Source organism: Musa acuminata, chromosome BXJ1-1 (genome assembly GCF_036884655.1).
Source record: "Musa acuminata AAA Group cultivar baxijiao chromosome BXJ1-1, Cavendish_Baxijiao_AAA, whole genome shotgun sequence".
In the NCBI taxonomy this organism is placed as follows: domain Eukaryota; kingdom Viridiplantae; phylum Streptophyta; class Magnoliopsida; order Zingiberales; family Musaceae; genus Musa; species Musa acuminata.
Genome location: NC_088327.1, coordinates 10979904 through 10996927, shown reverse-complemented (window position 1 = coordinate 10996927; position 17024 = coordinate 10979904). Strand labels below are relative to the sequence as shown.

The 17024-nt window shown below is 44.5% G+C and overlaps 4 protein-coding genes and 1 long non-coding RNA gene across 12 annotated transcripts; 4 read left to right on the top strand and 1 right to left on the bottom strand.

The window, feature by feature from the left end:
• The first annotated feature begins 622 nt into the window (after positions 1–622).
• LOC135672949 (beta-1,2-xylosyltransferase XYXT1-like) lies at positions 623–2989 on the top strand. Its single transcript, XM_065181519.1, has 4 exons — positions 623–929; positions 1036–1116; positions 1543–1665; positions 1771–2989. The coding sequence occupies exons 1-4, from the start codon at positions 803–805 to the stop codon at positions 2961–2963; spliced, it is 1524 nt and encodes a 507-aa protein (XP_065037591.1). The 5' UTR covers positions 623–802; the 3' UTR covers positions 2964–2989.
• On the bottom strand, positions 2764–3572 carry LOC135672954 (uncharacterized). Its single transcript, XR_010513191.1, has 2 exons — positions 3372–3572; positions 2764–3279 (listed from the first exon to the last, which is right to left on the bottom strand). It is a non-coding gene; the product is annotated as an uncharacterized LOC135672954 (long non-coding RNA).
• A 329-nt stretch (positions 3573–3901) lies between these two features.
• On the top strand, positions 3902–6490 carry LOC135584698 (alpha-1,3-arabinosyltransferase XAT3-like). 4 transcript variants are annotated; one of them, XM_065181503.1, is made up of 3 exons: positions 4153–4278; positions 4760–4961; positions 5073–6490. In XM_065181503.1, exons 2-3 carry the CDS (start codon positions 4856–4858, stop codon positions 6278–6280), a joined length of 1314 nt encoding a protein of 437 aa, XP_065037575.1. In that variant the 5' UTR covers positions 4153–4278; positions 4760–4855; the 3' UTR covers positions 6281–6490. The 4 variants fall into 4 exon arrangements, with proteins under 4 accessions (XP_065037560.1, XP_065037566.1, XP_065037575.1 ...); XM_065181512.1 differs by having other exon boundaries at positions 4154–4278; positions 4769–4961; XM_065181488.1 differs by lacking the exon at positions 4760–4961 and having other exon boundaries at positions 3902–4278.
• Positions 6491–7013: 523 nt separating this feature from the next.
• On the top strand, positions 7014–9527 carry LOC135672932 (alpha-1,3-arabinosyltransferase XAT2-like). Of its 5 annotated transcripts, none has more exons than XM_065181463.1 (5): positions 7014–7073; positions 7336–7527; positions 7612–7683; positions 7811–7894; positions 8187–9527. In XM_065181463.1, exons 2-5 carry the CDS (start codon positions 7395–7397, stop codon positions 9374–9376), a joined length of 1479 nt encoding a protein of 492 aa, XP_065037535.1. In that variant the 5' UTR covers positions 7014–7073; positions 7336–7394; the 3' UTR covers positions 9377–9527. The 5 variants fall into 5 exon arrangements, with proteins under 5 accessions (XP_065037535.1, XP_065037527.1, XP_065037516.1 ...); XM_065181455.1 differs by having other exon boundaries at positions 7046–7240; XM_065181476.1 differs by having other exon boundaries at positions 7057–7077.
• An 892-nt stretch (positions 9528–10419) lies between these two features.
• LOC103992282 (alpha-1,3-arabinosyltransferase XAT2) lies at positions 10420–12868 on the top strand. The gene is made up of 3 exons (XM_009411921.3): positions 10420–10993; positions 11076–11330; positions 11540–12868. Exons 1-3 carry the CDS (start codon positions 10855–10857, stop codon positions 12715–12717), a joined length of 1572 nt encoding a protein of 523 aa, XP_009410196.2. The 5' UTR covers positions 10420–10854; the 3' UTR covers positions 12718–12868.
• The last annotated feature ends 4156 nt before the right edge of the window (positions 12869–17024 follow it).

Genomic DNA, 17024 nt, shown 5'->3' with positions numbered 1-17024 from the left:
CATTCCTCGGAATCCATTGCCGGCTGTTTGTTTCATGTCCATTGGTGCTGTCTCTATCTCACCACAGTTACGAGCTCCATTAAGAACAAAATGGAGACAATGTGATGTTCTTCTGTGAACTTGCACCGATTTATCGGCATGAGTGTCTTGTAGTGGCCTTGTACTCGGGGGAGGGTGCACTGCAAAGACTCGAAAGACGAGGACAAATGCTCTCATTTGGATCCATGCGCTCATCTGTCATTCAATACTCGTTTTGATCATAGAATGTGAGTTGGTACGCATTTTACGGCAGATGTTGCCGAACATTGCGAAGAAGGTAGGTTGTACCACACTTAGCATGCAAAGTCATGCCAGATTCGACTGTTCGGAGGATTCACACTGCTTACTCTCGGCTTCGTATTTTTAGTATGAGGCATATGATCATTCAATATTTATCTACATTCAGAAGCTCATTAATGAGATCTTTGTGGGGAAAGCAGTCGGTAATGACATGACATTGGCAAGAGGAATAGTTACTGAAAATGTCGTTCTTTTTTCGAAAGAAAAAAGGGAAAAAAGAAGTCCACTAAGAACATTATATCCTTTAAGAAATTATATTTAAAGCAAGGTCGAGACGAAGAGGAGGAGGAGGAAGGAGAGTTAAGGTCAACTAGAGAGGGAGGTCATAAATCAATTCCACTGCAAACTCTTCTCAAGCAGGCTTTCGCATCTTCGTCTGCACCCACTTCCACACGGCTCTCTCTCTCTCTCTCTCTCTCTTTCTCTGTGTACTGAAACTTCCAGACTCGGCGAGACCCAGAAGATGGGGTACGACAAGACCGTAGCGAGGAACATGAGCCGGATCGAAGCACGGAAGCTCGGCGTGGCGTTGCTGGCAGGATGCTGCCTTGTCATACTGACATATTTCATTTCCATGTCCGAGACCACCGGTGAGTCTCTGTTGCCTGAGTTCTTTGCAGCTTTTCATGACTACAAGTGAGAGTATTTGGAGGGAGCAGCATCGCCTTAGAATCTTGCGTCTTTCTTGTTCTGCAGTTGATCAGCAGCCATCTGAAGCCTTCGGGGTCGGCGCCGACGAAGAGGTGGAAGAACAAATGTTGAGCTTACAAAAGCCAGGTAAGAAAGCTGTGCCGCTTATGAGCTTACTAATTTCTGCGACCACAAAACCTGTCACTTGGTCGGTACAGTAGATTGGGCTTTTCTAGTTCTGTTGGTAATGACGCTGTTTCCAGAATCCGCATAAATCATCGTCAACGAAGCACAAACGTCCTTTCGAAGGGAGATTCCGGAGAGTACTCAATCGTTGGTCGAACCCTTTTAGCTTCGACTTCTTAGTTTGCCACTGAGTTCCCTGAGAAACTTGGTGTTGGGGAGAGAACAAGCTGAGAAAGAAACTAAGTGGGGGATCCCTGTTTCTGGGAGAACACCATATTATGAACTCGATGCAAGTCCTCGTCGTGTGAAATCGTTTTTTGGAGTTCTTTTGCAGCTTTAGGACATCTAGATCAGCTCGAATGAGGCCCTTTTTCCTGTATCTCACAGAAAGAGAAAAGAAGACGGAGGATGCGCATGAAACTAGTGCAGAGGAGAGGGTCCATGACGACAGTTCTTCTACTATTACCCACGCAACTGCGAAGGAAGAACTGACAGAAACCAATAAACCAAGTAAGCTTCCTCGCGTTACTAAATCGGAGTCATCTGTTTCACAATCAATCAAGAAAAGCGAGCTATTTAAGACATGAACATCTAATATGAAACTGATGTTTTTAGATGAGGTTTTGATTGCTGCTGAAAGAAGCGATGGTGAGAGGATTCAGATGATGAAGCCCCCGGCGGAGCCAATATGCGATTTTTCGAACCCGAGAACAGAGTTCTGTGAGATGAAAGGTGATGTTCGAATCCACGGCAAGCCTTCCTCTGTGGTGTTTGTTTCTCCTCAGCAACAAAGCAACGAATGGAAGATTATGCCATACGTTCGGAAGCAAATGGAAAACATCGAGAAAGTCTCAGTAAGAACAGCAAGCAGTCCGGAAGGAGTCCCCAGCTGCACCATCAATCAAACCGTCCCTGCCATTGTGTTCACACTCGGTGGATTCATCGGAAACTACTACCACGATTTCACCGATATACTGCTCCCTCTGTTCATGACCGCAAGGCAATTCGACGGCGAAGTCCAGTTCCTGGTCACCAACATCCAAATGTGGTGGTTCGGCAAATACCAACAGATCATTAAGAGGCTCACCCGGTACGAGTTCGTCGATCTCGACAACAGCGATGAAGTCCTCTGCCACCCACATGTGATGGTTGGCCTCCGCTTCCACAATGACCTGATGATTGATCCTGCACGAGCTCCCAACGGGTACTCGATGACCGACTTCACCAAGTTCGTGAGGTCCGCATACTCCCTGGAGAGAGAGTACGCCATCAGCTTGAGGGAACAGCCCGACAGGAAGCCGAAGCTCCTCCTCGTAACGAGGAAAGGGAGTCGAAGGTTCACAAACGTTCCGGAGATTGTTGCAATGGCGAAGGGGTTGAACTACGAGGTGGTGGATGCAGACGCAAGTTTCGGGGACGTCGCCGGCTTTGTCGGTATGGTGAACTCCTGTGATGTGATCATGGGTGTGCACGGTGCCGGGCTCACCAACTTTGTGTTCCTGCCGATGAACGCTGTGTTGGTACAGATAGTTCCTTGCTGCGAGCTGGAAGCCATGGCCACGCACACCTTTGGATTCCCATCCATGGCAGCGAGGCTTCACTACTTGGAGTACAACATTACCGTCGACGAGAGCACTCTGCTACAGTTGTATCCCAGAGACCACGCTGTGTTTACGGACCCACAGTCGATCCACAAGCTAGGGTGGATGGACATGGGGAAGATATACCTGCGCAAACAAGATGTGAAGCTTGACGTGAACAGGTTCAGGCCCGTCTTGCAGAAAGCCATGGATCTTCTCCGTCAATAGGAACAAAGCTTTTCTTTTTCTTCTTCTTTTTGATGATCAATTACTTGCTACCAGTGGTTGCATCACTTCTGAATTTGTTTAATCTTACGAAAACAAGGAATATTCATGTGGATTGCGATCCCTTCTCCCAAACTATCTTTCGCTGTGTCTCCTCAAAATGTCAATTACATGTTTCTGAGCAGAAAAATTTCTACGTGTTCTTGGCTGTGGCCTAACTCAGAACTTGCAGCAGTTTAAAGAGTCTAATGCAAATTATTTCTGATAAGTAACACCACTCGGAGAAATCATTGGCCAGCCTAAATGCATTCGTTAAAGTCTGCTAAAAAGTAGAACAATCAGTGGAATCATCCGTAAGCAATAATGCATGCATCTGATACTCCCTATCTAGATCGAGAGAGCCTCACTCACCTCTGTAGCACATTGGAATCCTACCTCGGTTGCCTCCAAAGACGACTTCTCTTTCTCCTTTTCCCCTTTCTGCTCTGTAATCAATCTCAATTTGGTGCATGGAAAGTGACAATTTGCTGGACACACTGTGGCAGGGAATCCTCACGATCCTTTTTCGCTTAAAGAGAATAAAAGAAAGGGAAAACTTTGGCTAAAGTAAGCTTGGATTCATTGACCTGACAACGTATGGTATTGTGGAGGTCTCGTTTGTTCTTGGAATTTTCCGCATGACCTAACTTTCATGACCTCTTCCAACCTGCCCTGTCCCCCATTTGCCATAAGTCTAATCAACGATGACGCCATAATGGCTGGAAGAAAATAAAAGGAAATCTAAGCCGCCACGTAAATTGAAAATTACAGCGCATCCTCCGCGTCAACACAATGTGGAAGCAAACGTGTCGGCATGTGTAAGACGCAAACTATGAGGCTGACTCTTTATTGTCTTGTGAAGTAAATTTATATCAGAAATCAATATAAACCGGCAATGGGCAGTAAAAATTATCTTGGAAACGTGAGCTTACTGTAGTGGTCACCACTTCGGAGCTCCATCGGCTCTCTGTTCTTATCCTCTTGGAGAGTTCCACAAGTTTTCTCTTCCTTCTCCACTCAGTTCTTTCTGCTCCGGTTAGGTCCATTCAGAGCTTTGCAGCTTGTGCCTAACATCCGTAAAGAAGGGATGAAGCACCGGTGAGAGAAAAACAGAGGGCGAGAGTGTCGCTGGAAGGAGGAGAGGAGATGGCAAAGGGGTTCAGGAATCTGAACCGTGCAAAGCCTCAAAACTATGGGATTGGATTGCTTGCAGTGGTCGGTCTGGTGGCGCTGACCTACGTCACGATGTCGAGGACTACTGGAATGCGCTTCTCTGTCGGTAAGTCACTGCTTCTTTGGTCAGCTAGATTTGCCATCAGCTCATCCCGACTTCTCCTAGCTTATCGATCTAGCAGCAACTTCGCAGCTTCAACCGTTGTTGAACGTGAACTCCACCTCCATGAGATGCGAATTTTTTGGGGCTAAAGGATTCTGAAGCCTCAGATCTTCCCATTTGTTGTCTTTACTTTTGGGGCAGAAAGATCCTCACAAATTTCTCTCTTTCTTGGGAAAACATCCTATTTCTGATCCCTCTCTTCCTCTTTTTTCTTTTGTTCCTTTAGGTTTGTTTAGAAATCTGTTCCTTCTCGGGAGATCTTCTTCCGATTTCTAGACCAAATGAATGTTCAGAAAGTACCCAAAGCCAGCCTTTTTCTTTCACAAAAATCATTATCTAAGCCTTTTCTATCCTGTCTTGAAGGAGTCGAAGATCTTAGTTTCCAGTTTTATGGCACCTCTGCTCTCTTGTGACTTTCCTGTAGACTCCCCAGGATGCATATATATGTATGGATCGATTCTGGGCCAGTCGCTCGAATCACCAGTGCAAGATTTGTGAAACGAATCTATTGTGAAGGAAGATGAAGCCTGGTTGTTTAGATCCCCATCTAATCTTGAATGGGACTCCTCGTACAGAAGATGAAACCTCAAAGAAAACGAGCTCGATGGCTTTTGTTAGTTCCCAAAGTATGAAGCACATTTTAGATTGTGTGTGTTCTTTTGGTTTTTGAGGAGTAATAGTTTGATATGTAGTTTGAGCTTCAAATTCTGAATCAAAACGTTACATGTCTTGCAAAGGTGGAGCAGGTGAATTTGTGAAGGCTGAGAAGAGGCCAATGTGTGATCTATCGAACAGGAAATCCGACATCTGTGAAGCGGACGGCGATGTCAGAATCATCGGCAAGGATACCCGGTTGGTGTATGTCGCCCCTCCTGGATCCGTGGATGCCCAAGGAGGCGAATCATGGACGATCAAGCCTTACGCTCGCAAATGGGATCCCGGATCCGGCGCCCGTGTTCGGGAGGTGACCTTGAAACTAGTCCATGGCCACGGAGAAGACAGGCGCTGCTCCGTCAACCACACCGTCCCCGCCATGGTTTTCGCAGTTGGTGGATGGACCGGCAACTACTTCCACGACTTCGTCGACGTCCTCGTCCCTCTGTTTGAGACCGCCCACCCTTTCGGCGGGGAGGTCCAGTTTCTCATCGCCAATATGTATCCGCCATGGATGGACAAGTACCGACCGTTCTTCCGGAAGCTGTCGCGGTATGAGATCATCGAGTACGACAACGACGACACTGTCCGTTGCTTCAGGCATGTGACTCTGGGTCTGAGGTGCACCAGCGCCGAGGACTTCCAGATGGAGCCCTCCAAGTCTCCGCACGGGTACACCATGTTCGACTTCGCAAAGTTCACCAGAAGCGTTTTCTCGCTCGAGAGATCCCACCCGTTGAGGGTGGGCGAGCAGACCGACAAGAAGCCGAGACTGATGATCATAACCAGGGCCCAAACAAGACGATTCATGAACGTGGAGGAGATCGTTCGGATGGCGGAAGAGGTGGGCTATGAGGTGGTGGTGGCCGAGGGAGATCCTGATATCTCCAAGTTCTCGAGGATCGTGAACTCGTGCGACGTGCTGATGGGCGTCCACGGATCGGCGCTGACAAATATGGTGTTCCTTCCCACCAACTCTGTGGTGATCCAAGTCGTGCCATGGGGTAATCTGGACTGGATCGCCGGCCATTACTTCAGGGAGCCTTCCAAGCAGATGAGGCTGAACTACCTGGAATACAGTATCAACGAGGAGGAAACCACTCTCACCGCGCTGTACCCAAGAGACCACTCTGTGTTCAAGGATCCCATGTCGCTGCACCCTCAGAACGCAGATTGGGACACCTTCTCCAGGATCTTCCTCAAAGAACAGAATGTGAAGCTCGACGTGAGAAGGTTCCGCCCTTTCCTGGAACATGCCCTTCACATCCTCAAGGAACAGCCGAGGGAATGAGATGGTCGGAGGTTCTGTATGAAGAATCAAGCTCTTTTATTTTCCTTTATTTCGAAGAATAGTTGATGAGTTTACTTACTGTTCCAAGTTATTCATTAAAATTATCGACAGCAAATGTGACCGGACAATGTCTAAATGCGTTGACTGGACTCCTCAATGTCCTGTATCTTCTGCGTTTATCTTACTTTAGATGATTCCATTGTACTGCAATCATTCATTCGTTCAAAGAATCCAAACTCAAGACTAAGTGAAACTCCTAAATCACTGTTTAACGATCTGCTGTGGATGATTTCGACGCGACCTCAAAGAAAGTGACAACCAAATGCATTCATAAAGGCCCTTAAAAAGCAACACCAGTTGAGACGCCAGTCCTCGGCACGATCGCATGCATGCCATATGTACTTCGTCTCCTTCCACCGGAAGCTTTCTTCTCTAGGGTTTGCTAAAAGTTGTAGTCTCCTCTGACACGCCGAGTCTTTATTCTAATCTCAATTTCGAGCATAAAAGTGAGAGCTTGTTGGACCATGCATAGCAGGGTATCAACTATCTTTTCTGCATTAGAAAATATCATACTTTGATGTGTGTTTGATCTAGCTAGCAACAAACTAGTCATCTTCTTCGATGTGGAGTTCCTTACCAGTCTTTGAATTGTCTTCATGTCACTGTTCTCATCCCAACTAACTTCCTTACACGCCACCAACTAATCAACCATGACGCCATATTAAAAGAGAAATAGGTTTCTGCGAGCTGAAAGACTGAGCTCGTCGTGCACCGAGGAGGAAGAAGTAAACGAGTTGGTGCCCACTACGCGTTCTATTATCTGCCTTTCCTTGGTTGCATTTATTTTTCTTTAATCGAGTTTATATAGCAATTAATGTGATTGGAATCTCAATGCTTTAGCTGTAAGACGATAACACTCCATGGTCGATCGTCTCTCCTTCCAAGGATCATTATAAAGCAGTAATAATAATCATCTGAGTGTCTGATGATTGGTTGTGTGGCATCGATAGTTTGCAGACAACCTAAAGAACGCTTCCTCTCAATCCATCTTGAAGGAAAAGGCGAAGCGCTTCGTCAGCTTAGCAGTAGAACAGACTATAGTTGGAAGGAGGAGATGGCGAAGGTGTTTAGGAGCCTCAACCGTGTGAATACTCGAAACTGTAGCGTTGGATTGCTTGCAGCGTTCATTTTGGTCTCGCTAATGTATGTGACGATGTCGAGGACTAACACCATGCGCGTCTCTATGGGTAAGTTCATACCATCTCTTTATCAACTAGATGTGGTGTCATTAGCTCGTTGTAGTTCCTTAGCTGATTGGTTTTGATTTGCAGCAAGGTCTCAGCTTCCACCGGTGTCGAAGGTTAATGCCTCCATGACATCCGGTGATTCCATTAGACAAGAAGGTTCTTCTATTTCATTTAAGCTTATTTTTGCCCTCTGGTTGATATCAGAAGATTCAAAAAGAAAATTTGATGCTTGATCGTTTCTTTCCGAATGATCCAATTGACGCATGAATCATTCGTGCTCCAGCCAGTGCCAAGGCAGCAGAGATTGGGAAGAGTTCACCTGTCGTTCACGTCGAGATTCCAGTAAAAGGAAGCCCCGATGAATCAGGTATTCTATTTGCGTTTCGAAGTTTGACCATATCGAGCAAGTCTGTTCCCAAAAGGGCTAAACAGAGTTTCTTGCAGAGATTGAGTTCTTTCAGCCTTTTCTTTCTTGTGTTCTCGAAGAAATTGATCGACTAATATCATCGCACTTCGTGCACTATTTTGGCTCCTATTAAGTACTGATTCGTTGTAGCTCTGACGATCGAGCACTATTCGTTTAGATCACCAACGTTTTATTCGTCTGAAAGAAAACATGACAATCCCATTCTAAGTCAACTGCTGTGTGTTTTGCAAAGGCGGAACGAAGGCCGAGAAGAAGCCAATGTGCGATCGTTCAAATAGTAAATCGGATATCTGTGAAGCAGACGGCGATGTCAGAATCATCGGCAAGGACACCAGGATGGTGTTCGTCGCTCCACCTCAATCAAACGATAACGGAGAAGGTGAATCATGGACGATCAAACCTTACGCCCGTAAATGGGCAGCAGATTCCGGTGCTCGTGTTCGGGAGGTGACCTTGAAATCGGTCCATGGTTACGGAGAAGACACGCGCTGCTCCGTCAACCACACCGTCCCTGCGCTGGTTTTTGCGATCGGTGGATGGACGGGGAACTTCTTCCATGACTTCGCCGACGTGCTCGTCCCTCTCTTCGAGACTGCCTACCCCTTCGGCGGGGAGGTCCAGTTTCTCATCGCCAATATGAATCCGCCATGGATGGACAAGTACCGACCGTTCTTCCAGAAGCTGTCGCGGTACGAGATCATCGAGTACGACAACGACGACGCAGTCCGTTGCTTCAAGCATGTGACTCTTGGGCTGAGATGCAGCAGCGTCGAGGACTTCCAGATGGAGCCCTCCAAATCTCCGCACGGGTACACCATGTTCGACTTCGCCAAGTTCGCAAGAAGCGTGTTCTCCCTCGAGAGCGAGCACCCGTCGAGGGTCGGCGAGCAGAGCGACAAGAAGCCGAGGCTAATGATCATAACCAGGGCCAGAACGAGAAGACTCGTGAACGCGGAGGAGATCGTTCAGATGGCAGCGGAGGTGGGCTACGAGGTTGTGATCACCGAGGCGGATCCGGACGTGTCCAAATTCTCGCGCATCGTGAACTCGTGCGACGTGCTGATGGGTGTTCATGGATCGGCGCTGACGAATATGATCTTCCTTCCTACCGATGCAGTGGTGATCCAAGTAGTGCCGTGGGGAAACATGGACTGGGCTGCAGGGCATCACTTCAGGGATCCTTCGAAGCAGATGAAGCTGAAGTACCTGGAATACAGCATCAATGAGGAGGAAACCACGCTCTCGGAGCTGTACCCAAGGGATCATGCAGTGTTCAAGGACCCCTTGTCACTGCACCGGCAAGGATGGGCTACGTACGCCAGGATCTTCCTGAGAGAACAGAATGTAAGGCTTAATGTGACAAGGTTTAGGCCTTTCCTGGAACGTGCCCTTGGGCTTCTTCACCAAGAGCAGAGAGAATGAGTTGGGTGAAGGCTCTGCTTCATGTCCATGGCCAACTTTTCGTAACGAAGTACTCTGTGATATAAATAATAGAAGATAAGAACAATAATTGAAGAAGCTTTATTGTAGAAATGAAATAGCTTTAGCTTGAATATATTAACACATCCCTCCACATCCCTCTCCTATTTATACAGATTAGGAGAGAAAATTTTCCTCAACAGAATAGAGGATTTTCCTCAACAGAATAGAGAAATTTCCTTTGGAGAAATCTTATCTTCTATCATTCTGTTCGGGAAGGAAGGGCAACAATCTGCTGGATGAATTAATTCCTTTTTTGTCTAAAAAAAGGTGCTAAAGAAACAGCACTCAAAAGAGAGAGAGAGAGAAACATCATTTCTAACCTTTCAACGAAAAAAAACTATATCGAAAGGAGAAAGAAACACTAGCAATGAACTTTTTCACCTCAGAAACATCCCATGGTCTCCACCTTTAAGAAAGTAGGCATCTTATGCGAATGTCTCCATCTTCAAGAAAGCAGGCATCCTATGGGAGCCTCAAAAGCCCCACCCATCATTCCGCATGTGTGGGTTTGATCACTCCCATTCATGCATACACTGTCACACCTGATTGATTGATTGATTGATTTCCAAATGATTAAGTTATGCATTGGCTGTCTGTATCATTGTGCTGGAATGGCATCCGAAATCTGTGGTCAATCATGTCCACTCATGACTAACTGGAAAGCCCAAAGCATATATAGTTTAGCTTTTCTTACGTATAGGAATATATTCTTTACTCGGATATCATATCATTGGGGAAAGATTGGAGCCGACAATATGATGTTGATGATGATAATAATAACCACAAAATAAGATAAAGATGCGAATAAAGTTAGTACATAGTTGCATGTCGCAACTTTATGGCTTTAGTGTGGGAGACAGTCACCGGGCTACTGCTTATGTTAATATTGGGCTTTGAATTGGGCCTCATTCGACATGTTTAGTGAGCTTTGGATGATAAACCCCTCATTAGCTTACTCTTTGCACCGACATGATTAGTGAGTCTGCTGGGGATTCTTCGGAGGAAAAGTCTCAATCTTTGGGCTACCCTAACCGGCACTCTATCTCCACATGCCTAACCGGTCGTCCAGCCTTCCATCCATGTGACGGCCACGCGGAACAAGTTCCGATTGGTCTTCTACTCGACTCCTTCCACAAGTTGGACGCAGCACGTTCGAGGAAGGAGCACAGCAGAACAAACAAGACGCGATTCTCGGCCACTCGGAGATGTATGTGCAGGTTGTCAAGCAGACCGACGTTTAGAATATTCCATGAGGAAACCAATGCTACCGACGACAACCCGCGGCCTATGCTGCGTTATAAGCTCCACCGCGTGCATGTCTATTCTTCCAGAACTGCTTGTCCTCCTCCTTATGCGCCTCTCTTTGTAGAACATGCCGTGCTTTAGCATCTGATAGAAGAGTCGGCGCCACCTACAGGATGAAGCTGGTGAAGAAGTTCCGGCCACCGGTGGAGCCTCGGAGTTTCGGATCAGGACTCATCGTCGGATGCTTTCTTGTGTCCATGACATTCGTGATGTTGTCCAGAAACGACATAAGCATGGACCATTTGTCCATATGTGAGCCCCCCTCTTTGTACTTGAGCTTTCCCTTCTTCTGTCTAATTCTAATTTTCATAACTCGCATTGGGTTTTCTTGCAGTGAATTGCCTGCCGTCATCGTCATCATCATCATCATCCGGAGATGCAGCTCCTATGAGTTCTACGGTCGAAGAAGATACAAGGATTCGACTGTCAGGTAGGACAAAGCAAATTGACGCTTCGTTCATCAACCGACCAGATGGAAAGGGGAAAGAGGGAATCAGCTCATCGTGCGAATCAAATTCGAGTGATTGCAAGACGGAAAACGATACACAAGTGCTGAACGGACCATCTACCGGTGATTTTAATGAATCAGGTACGCTAATCTTTCCAAAGCTAATGGAAAGCAAGCTTGATCACTGTTCCCGAGCATTTAATCTGATAGGCAGTAGTAATGATCACAAGTGACTTGTTTCAAGAGAAGAAGAAGACTCGTCTCTGTCTGTCTGAGTTCAGACATGCCATCGGAGATTCCAGTCTACCTTCCCAAGTCTAACAGGAACAATTTATTGCGTTGGATTCCAGATGGTGGGGCGCCTAAGAGGAAGCCAATGTGTGATTTCTCCGACTATAGATTGAACATTTGCGATATGGAAGGTGACATAAGAATCAGTGGGAAGAATCTCTCCTCTGTAATGCTTGTTACTCATACGGGCAGCAGAGAAAGAAACGAGTCATGGCAGATCAGACCCTATCCTCGCAAGTACGACCACTCGGCAATGGCTAAAGTCCGGCCACTGAACTTGACGTCACTGCGCCGCCATCAGGAAGCTCCCGAATGCAGCGTCAATCACACAGTCCCCGGCATCCTGTTCTCCACCGGCGGTCACTGCGGAAACTGCTTCCACGACTTCGCCGACGTGCTGGTTCCCCTCTTCCAAACCGCCGGCCCGTTCCACGGCCAGGTCCAATTCATCATCACCAACCAACAAGGGTGGTGGATGCACAAGTACCGGCCGTACCTGACGAAGCTCTCGTCGTATGATGTGATCGACTACGACAACGACGAGAGAGTGCACTGTTTCGACCACGTCGTTGTCGGGCTGAGGGCCGAGAGGGACCTGATGATCGACCCCTCGAGAGCCCCGCGAGGCCACTCCATCATGGACTTCGTGAAGCTAACGAGGAGCGCGTACTCGCTGGCGCGCGAGCGCGCGTGGGCGGCCGGCGGTCCTCCCGGCACGAAGCCGCGGCTCCTGTTCATAGCAAGAGGCGGGACGAGAAGATTCGTGAACCTGGACGAGGTCGTGGGCATGGCGCGGGAGGTGGGCTACGAGGTGGTGGCGGCGGAGCCGGACTTCTTCGACGTGGCCCGGTTCGCACACGTCGTCAACTCGTGCGACGTGATGGTGGGCGTGCATGGCGCAGGTCTCACCAACTTCCTCTTCCTCCCCACCAACGCGATCGTGATCCAGGTGGTGCCACTGGGTAATCTGGATTGGATAGCAACGAACTTCTACGGAGATCCTGCCATGGGGATGAAGCTGAGGTACTTGCAGTATGACATAAGCGTAGAGGAGAGCACCCTGACGGAACTCTACCCGAGAGACCACCGGGTGTTCCAGGACCCGGAGTCCATTCACAAGGAGGGCTGGCTTAGACTGGGAGACGTCTATCTTAAGCAGCAAAACGTGAGGCTTAATGTGAATCGCTTCAGGCCTGTGCTAGAGAAGGCCCTCCAGCTTCTTCATGAAAGGAATTAGGGTAGCAGAGGAAGCCAGAGATCATCGTCTCCGTTCATCATGTCTTTTTCCATATGTATACTGATTCAGTCGAGCCACTATCATACAGATGCCTTTATTTTGTGACGATCATTCTTTACATAAACAATTTTGTCATTGGTTGTCATGTCTACTATATTCACATATGCATAGGTACATGACAGAATCACATAATCAAATTATTTTCCTTTTTAAAGAGAGTTATATAGTGGTGGAAGGACTCAATTGATCCCTCCTCCCCACAGAAGTCAGGGTAGTCAAGGGAAAACACGACATGCTGTGCATCTACCTCGTCTTCTTCTTCTTCTTCTTCCAACACCAATACCGATGATCATATTATATTATAGAAAGCAGAGAAAGAACGTGGACGGACGAGACTACGTGGGGATAAGACCAGCCAGCCTCACAATCTTCCATGACGAGTTGAAGTTGCAACGGGCTTCATCCGGTGTCTGATGTTACCCAAGTGGAGGTCTTATCTGACGGAAAGATATGCATATAAAACTCCATGGATTCGGCGGTGCCACCTGCTTGATTCCGGAGCGTCGGCGCTGATGGTGAACAGATGCATCGTCGCTAACGAATCGACACGGTTTGGTTCATGAATCGATGTCGGGAGTCTTCGATCGTCTGAGTTGGTTGCCAAGGTTGGAAAGCTAGTCGATGGCTCTTGTTCGAGACGTTGGTCGATAGCTCTCCACCAGGATGTTGGTCGGTGCGTCGGGGGGAGGCGATCTCTCTCGATCGAGATTATCTCGCTTTGGGGATGATTGTTCTCATGCATAGAAGGCCCCGTCGACTGTGGCCCCTCGACGAGTAAGTCAATGTGGGGTTCTGCTTTTTGCTCTTTCTTTCTTTTTTTCTTCTCTAAGCCGGATGCCGGTCATGTGCTTTTAAACTACTATACGAGAGTTAGTCATATGCGGATTTGACGTGACGACCAAGGGGTGAGATGATATCTTTGTGCGATCGCCGTCCCGGATTTACCGGGACGGGACATACCAAGCGACGTCTTGGTATGATTGATGGTTCGACACGTGGGGGTACTTCTCTTGCTGACTTGACTGTAACATGACGTGATATCGATTGTGATATGATTTGGGCCCAAAATACACCTTATCGGCGCCATACAAACGTGCATGTTTCGTTCCTACGGGACTTCTTACTGGAAGATTATTTTTGATAAAAAAAAATTAGATATAAAGTTTTGAATATAATATAATGATAAACATTAAAAAAAATCTATTATGTGAATCAAATAAAAATATAATTTAATATTAAATATATTATAAATAATCTAGTAATACATGTCGAGCAGATCAATTTATCACTATATAATAATAAGATCATAAAATTCATAATTTTCAAACTAATCAGATGGTATCAAAAAAATTGAGACACTCAGATGAGTTTCAAAAAATCAAGAAAAAAAAATTGAACTAAGTAAAAGAAAAAAATCTCAAGGAATTACATCAATCAATGTAGAGAGCGCAGTATCTATATCAGTAAATTAGAAAATCATAATAATTGAAATCAATCTCACTAATCAATCATGTATTTTCTTCTCTAACCGTCATGGATGTGATCATCCAACAGTCAATTTTCCAATTGGCTTCGACCACATCCGTCGTTGCGTGTAAGGGGCCTCCGCGTCGCCAAGCATCATTGCCAGAACAGCGAAGGTGATTGATGTTATCTTTTGATGATGGGAATGTAATGCTTTCTTAGTCTTTTCGTGCATGATGAAGTCTACAAACTAGCTTGCAATTGCGTGTATCTTTTTGTTTACTTATGAATTGATAGTTGCTTCTCCATCTCTACAAACAACGTTAGGTCCATCTAATTTTAAAGGCTTAAAAATATGTTTGCTAATGTCGATTTATAACTTGACAAAGGGTCGGATGATCCATCACGTCATGCTTTGTCATTCCAATGTTGTTGCGGACAATTATCTCCTCCAATTAATTTTAACTTAAAATTCTTAGAATTTATTTACAAAATGGGAAAAAATGATGAGTTACCAATGGCATTCCATTTATTAGAATTTGGCATTTTTAAAATTAATGCAAAACAAAATCCCTCTTTTATAAAAGAATTGACTAAGTCAATTTAAAAAAAAAAGTTTAAATAAACTTAATCAAGAAATCTATTTTAGAGCTTCAAATCCACTCATGGACATCATAAAAATATTATTTTTAAAGATCTTGTCCACTTATCACTCTTACTTTTATGTTTGTTTTAATTATCTCACATTGTTAGTTAATTAGTTTTCAAGGCTTAAAACTAGTATAAATAAATACTTCCTCTAAGCCTATTAGATCATAAAATAAATAATATCTCTAAGCATTGTAAAAAAAAAATTTCTAATATAAGGAGTTATTTTGCTTTTCTCCTTTACGAGGTTAGTTCGTTAGAATCCTTTTTAGTAATATTTTTTTATTTCTATTTTGTGTCAGTTGATATCAAGAGTCGTATTCTTGGTTTTAGCATAATATGTTTATGGTTAAAAAATTAAGAAATATACTCTACACTCATTATTTATATTAAATCTTATATATTAGAAACTTAATTTGTTAATTACAACCTTGTAGTCTATCAAGATGAGGTCTAGTTTAAAGCAATAATGATAACAATGATGACGACAATGGTAGTGACAGTTTTAACAGTGACAACCTTTATAGTGGAGGTAATGGGAATGACTCCAATAATAACGATCAAGGAGTTGACAATCGTATGAGCAGTTTTAAAAGCATAAGAAGCAAGAATGACTTGAAACTCTAAGAGATTTGTGACATATTCACTAACTTGAGTTTAGGCGTAAATAGAGTTTGTACTGATGGTATGATAAATCATGTTATAGTTGATGCTCATAGCCAACCAAAAAATCAACATGGGTCTATAATTTAACATTGGTAACCAACTATACGACTCATACGAAGAAAAAGTGATTGTGGATTATCATAGAACCAACTAAAGAAGAGATATAGATGTAACTTAACCTCAACACTTCAACCGATGTGATATTATCCATTCATAATAACCAATAGTATCTGATGATGACTTAGAAAATGATAGTGAAAGATATAAAAACATCAAACACCACCCAAATGAAATAGACTACTTAAAGATTATCATCTTAAAGTAGATCTTCCTAGTTTTAGTGGCCACTTCAACATTGAAGCTATTCTTGATTTGAGTTATGAAGTAGAGAGGATATTCTTGATCACAAACAAATTAAACTTATTGCATATAAGTTGAAAGGAGATGCAATAACTTGGTGTGATACATTACAAAATAACAAAAGAAGGCAAGGAAAAGCATTAGTATAAACATAACGAAAGATAAAGCGACTTCTCAAAAAAAAATTCCTACCTCCTGAATAATTGTTAGTTCAACAATATTAATATTACATCGAAGCTATCCGATTATAAATCGAGTATATTAATAAATTTTTATATCTTTCAGATATAATTTATCAGAGTCAGAAAACGAATGGACGGTAAGATTCGTTAATGAAATAAAATTTATAATGAAAGATAAAATATCTTTAACTTGATATAAATAGTAGATAAAACTCATAATATAATATTAAAGATTGAAATAATATTGACTCGATCTCTAGTTATTATTTGATAATTTTTTATTTCAATAATATGATCTATTTTTACGGGAAACACGACACGCTGAGCCATCTGTCTCTTCTTCCTCCACCAACACCAACACCGATGGACATATTATGTTATAGAAAACAGAGAAAGAACGTGGACAGACCAGACTACCTGGTGATAAGACCAGCTAGCCTCACAAACTTCCATGACAAGTTGAAGTTGCATCGGGGTTGTCATCCAGCGTCTGATGTTGGATGTCTTATCTGACGGAAAGATATGCATATAAAACTCCATGGATTCGTCGGTGCCACCTGCTTGATTCCGGAGCGTCGGTGCCATGCAAACGTGCAAGTTTCGACACCCACCACCGACGAACACGTACGAAAGCCCTGCTCCGACCTGCCATGGCTGCTGGATGATTCCGTTGGGTCGACAAGAGTGATAACAGGAAGATCACGTTCTTAACTCGTTGCTACGGAACTTCTTAATGGGATATTATTTTTGTCCAAAAGAAACACTATATATAAAGTTGTGAATACGTTCAAGTAATAAACATCAATTTTTTTATGTGAATAGATGTTATCTTTTGAAGATGGTCGGCAAGCATCATGCAAGAACAACGAAGGCAAGGTGATTGATGTTATCTTTTGAAGATGGGAATGTTTTCTTAGTCTCGGGCGA

Excerpts from the sequence above, each read along its gene's own strand:
- LOC135672949 (XM_065181519.1), top strand. The coding sequence starts at position 803 with ATGGGGTACGACAAGACCGTAGCGAGGAACATGAGCCGGATCGAAGCA. Across the intron at positions 1,117-1,542 it reads GTTGAGCTTACAAAAGCCAG|AAAGAGAAAAGAAGACGGAG; the intron begins GTAAGAAAGCTG and ends TGTATCTCACAG. Across the intron at positions 1,666-1,770 it reads GACAGAAACCAATAAACCAA|ATGAGGTTTTGATTGCTGCT; the intron begins GTAAGCTTCCTC and ends TGATGTTTTTAG.
- LOC135584698 (XM_065181488.1), top strand. The coding sequence starts at position 4,146 with ATGGCAAAGGGGTTCAGGAATCTGAACCGTGCAAAGCCTCAAAACTAT. Across the intron at positions 4,279-5,072 it reads TGGAATGCGCTTCTCTGTCG|GTGGAGCAGGTGAATTTGTG; the intron begins GTAAGTCACTGC and ends TGTCTTGCAAAG.
- LOC135672932 (XM_065181444.1), top strand. The coding sequence starts at position 7,266 with ATGATTGGTTGTGTGGCATCGATAGTTTGCAGACAACCTAAAGAACGC. Across the intron at positions 7,684-7,810 it reads TGATTCCATTAGACAAGAAG|CCAGTGCCAAGGCAGCAGAG; the intron begins GTTCTTCTATTT and ends TTCGTGCTCCAG. Across the intron at positions 7,895-8,186 it reads AGGAAGCCCCGATGAATCAG|GCGGAACGAAGGCCGAGAAG; the intron begins GTATTCTATTTG and ends TGTTTTGCAAAG.
- LOC103992282 (XM_009411921.3), top strand. The coding sequence starts at position 10,855 with ATGAAGCTGGTGAAGAAGTTCCGGCCACCGGTGGAGCCTCGGAGTTTC. Across the intron at positions 10,994-11,075 it reads CATGGACCATTTGTCCATAT|TGAATTGCCTGCCGTCATCG; the intron begins GTGAGCCCCCCT and ends GTTTTCTTGCAG. Across the intron at positions 11,331-11,539 it reads CGGTGATTTTAATGAATCAG|ATGGTGGGGCGCCTAAGAGG; the intron begins GTACGCTAATCT and ends GTTGGATTCCAG.